Here is a 3,363-nt window from a genome sequence, read left to right on the forward strand (position 1 = left end):
CAAGGGAAAAGGGCAAAAGGGGAAAATAAAAAGGTCTGGCCTGAGCGATATAAGAAGAAGAAAGAGAAAAAGAAGAAGACAAGGGAGGAGATCGATCGGCGTGAGAAGAAGAAGAAGAAGAAGAAGGGGGAGGAAATCGATCGGCGCGAGAGGTGCGTTTCAGGTTTTCAGCCCTTACGTTTTTGAATTTTATACGCAAGTAAAGATTTGGTGGAGTCGCAGCAAAGAGATAGTGTTTTTATATTTTGCGAGGTCTCTGGGTTATGGATTTCAATTACATTGTTAAATTGGTTGAGACTTTAAAAAGATACACTTTTTTTTTTTACTTAGTATGGAGGTAATTTTATTTTTGTGACCATCATGTGGCTTCTATTATGTGCTTTGTATGTTTTTTTTTTTACGTGGAATAGTTTCATAGGTTTTGAGTTGTTGGTTTGGTCATGTGCTTGAGAGTTCATAATAAGGGCTATGGATTTTGGGTCATGGCAGTTTTGTTGAGATTTTTTTATGCTTATTTGATAGGAAAAAAAATACTTGGGGTTTTAGGGATTGATAGTTAAGAGTAGTAAGTGTTTGACTTAAGGTTGTAAGGAAGAAGGAAATTATAGTGTTTAGGATGTGAATGATCTGCACTCGTGAACAGTAGCACAAGAAAGAGAAATGAAGAAAAGAACATATTTTTGCCTCCTGAGGATAAACTACTTAGCCCATCAAGGGTGAAAAGCTGCTGGATTATCCGGTAACTGGTTCTGGCGGGTGTGGTCAGTTGCCCGTAGGAGTTTGATTAATAGTGAGGATTATTGTACAATATGTTTTGCAACGTGCAACTAATCTAAGTAAAGCTAATTTGAGCGAAGTTCTCCTACATCATCCAATAAAAACATTTTTTTTTATAGGTAATAGAACTTTTATTCAAGAAACTGAAAATTTTCACTATGGTGAGCATTCTGAAGAAGAAACAAATACAAGTTCAAGAACTTAAGCTAACACTGTGTAAGAATTCAGAAATTGAAATACAACTCGTAAAACCCCCAAATACAAGCCCACTGAAACAAAGTACCGAAGAGAAGCAATTTTAAGAGGAAATGAAGAAAAGAACATAAAAAGACACAAGGAATGTTTCTTGTACTAGTGATATTACTAGTTAAGTAAAAAATTCTGTTAAGGTAATGACTGATAAAGACTTAACTCGGACTCAATAAAAAAGAAAAAACTAAGATAGTTAGGATTTCCTATAAAATTACCTAAGATACCCTATAATTCCTGCAATCCCCTTCAAATGAAGGAATTTGGGCCTTGACAGACCAAGCAGCTTGGATGGAGGAATTGGTTTGGTAAGCATTCTTCAGACATTTGGAATTTTAGTACTACCATGTTTGATGTGGTTAATGTGGAAGGAACGCAACTCTCAAACATTTAAAGACACTAAGAGAGATCCCTAGATCAATTAAAATGCTTATTGATTCATTCCTTGTTTAGTTGGTCTCGGGTTTGGGGTTTCACATGCTGAACTTCAATTTTTTACTTTCAAAATTCTCTTAAGAGTTTTGGTTTGATTCTACTTTGTGTTCCATCCTCATGAACATGAAGTAATTTCTCTTTTTCAATAGAACTTCTTTATTTACTTATCAAAAATAAATAAAAACCGGAATCAGAAATTGTTTTAACCTAGGAGAGACTTATAACTAGACTTTAAACCACATGACTTTTTACTTCAATTGGACTTCGCATGTGGATCCCATAAAATAAATCTTGAATAGTCGCATTTGCGTAATAACAAATTAATCTTCCTTCCATTGTTGCATCAATATGACTTACTAATAAATGCATTTTATTCACTCTCATAGATTTTCTGCTCTGAATTGTAGATTGTTATGTTGGGGAAGACTAATGGTGTAATATCCTAGCTCTGTGATTCATGAGACATAGGATACCCTCTACATGCATGCACATGTAAACTGCCATTATATGTCAATGACAGAGCAACATTGCCAGTTAACATTCATTTACCTCATGTAAAGTTTTGGCATTATATAATGTTCCGTTTTAAAAGTTCAGGTCTGATGGGATTGCCAATGATTTACCTTTCTTTTGTGCATTTAGAGACACCTGGATTATTTGACATTAATGATCAAAATGTACATCTGAGCATAGGGAATCATCAATGTTGGCCTCCTTTTGCCGAACTTAGTGAAGTCTTTTTCTTTCCCAATTTTCTGCGGTTTATGTTTGATTGGATGTGTGCCCTAGGCAGCATCCCTTTGATGTCTTTTGTAGATTTTATTGAATTCCTTTCTTTCTGATTTGTATTCCTTGAAAAGGGTCTGTTCATATCTATTTATGTGACATTCCCTTTTCCTTTTCTAATAAGATTTTTTACTTATAAAAAAAGGGTCGATTTCTTTCCCAATTACTCCTTGTAATAGTCACTACTCATTGCAAAGTTTCCTATGCATTTTGTGGGCTTGACTCTTGAGTCTTGAGGGCAGCTGTTTAATGTTCATTTTTCACTCTCTATATAATATGAGCTAAATTCCTAATGAAAGAGTTCATAGCTGACAACAACATAATGAAAAGCTTGCATTATATGTTTCTAATACAACACAATCACTTGCTTGAATGTTTTCAGGTGCCTTTTGTGGGAGTTGCTTTGTTATGGGTGAGTTTTCAATTCAGATTAGCAGCGACCTTCTTAATCGGCTTTCTGATGACACTGAAAAGTTGAAGAAGAAAACTAAAAAATCTAAAAAAGCTAAGGTACCCCGAGAGCCTAGACAGCCCTCAGCTAAGGTAAAGCAGAAGCAGATTTCTGATGAATCTGAAACATTTAAGGGGGCTGCTACTACAGGATGGCCACTGCAGACTCCATTATTTGTACCTGTAAACACTCCTGCACAATCTGCCTACACAGAGTTGGATGCAATTCGATCTGTCCTTCAAGATGGTGAGAGGGTTCTGGACAGGTTGCAGAAGCAGGAGGAAAATATGGTGCAGGAAGTAACACAAAGAGCCAAGGATCTCCGAGAAAAGGAGTTCAAGCTTCCATACCAGAAGCCTATGCCTTGCTTGGCTGAGAATAATGCTTGGTTGGAATGCTACAAGGAACATGCAAAAGACATCCTGAAATGTTCTCCTCTAGTTAAAAGCTTCGAAGATTGTATTCGCCGAGCTAGGCAGAACGTGAGTTCAGAAATGAAGTAGACATTCCTAGAAGAAATTTTTTCTGGACACATACATGAGTGCAAGCTAATGTCCGGTTTAAGTGACACCTAGATTTTTGTGGTACAAATAATTACACACTCATCGATATCTCCATTAATGGATTGCATGGTTTTTTTTTTTTTTTTTTTTTTTTTTTTTTTT

At 35.9% G+C, this 3,363-nt stretch overlaps 1 protein-coding gene across 1 annotated transcript; it reads left to right on the forward strand.

The window, feature by feature from the left end:
- Positions 1-88: 88 nt before the first annotated feature.
- Positions 89-3,363, forward strand: LOC115979805. Its single transcript, XM_031101861.1, has 2 exons — positions 89-163; positions 2,630-3,363. Exon 2 carries the CDS (start codon positions 2,656-2,658, stop codon positions 3,199-3,201), a length of 546 nt encoding a protein of 181 aa, XP_030957721.1. The 5' UTR covers positions 89-163; positions 2,630-2,655; the 3' UTR covers positions 3,202-3,363.

The sequence above is a fragment of the Quercus lobata genome, chromosome 3, assembly GCF_001633185.2.
Source record: "Quercus lobata isolate SW786 chromosome 3, ValleyOak3.0 Primary Assembly, whole genome shotgun sequence".
Classification (NCBI taxonomy): domain Eukaryota; kingdom Viridiplantae; phylum Streptophyta; class Magnoliopsida; order Fagales; family Fagaceae; genus Quercus; species Quercus lobata.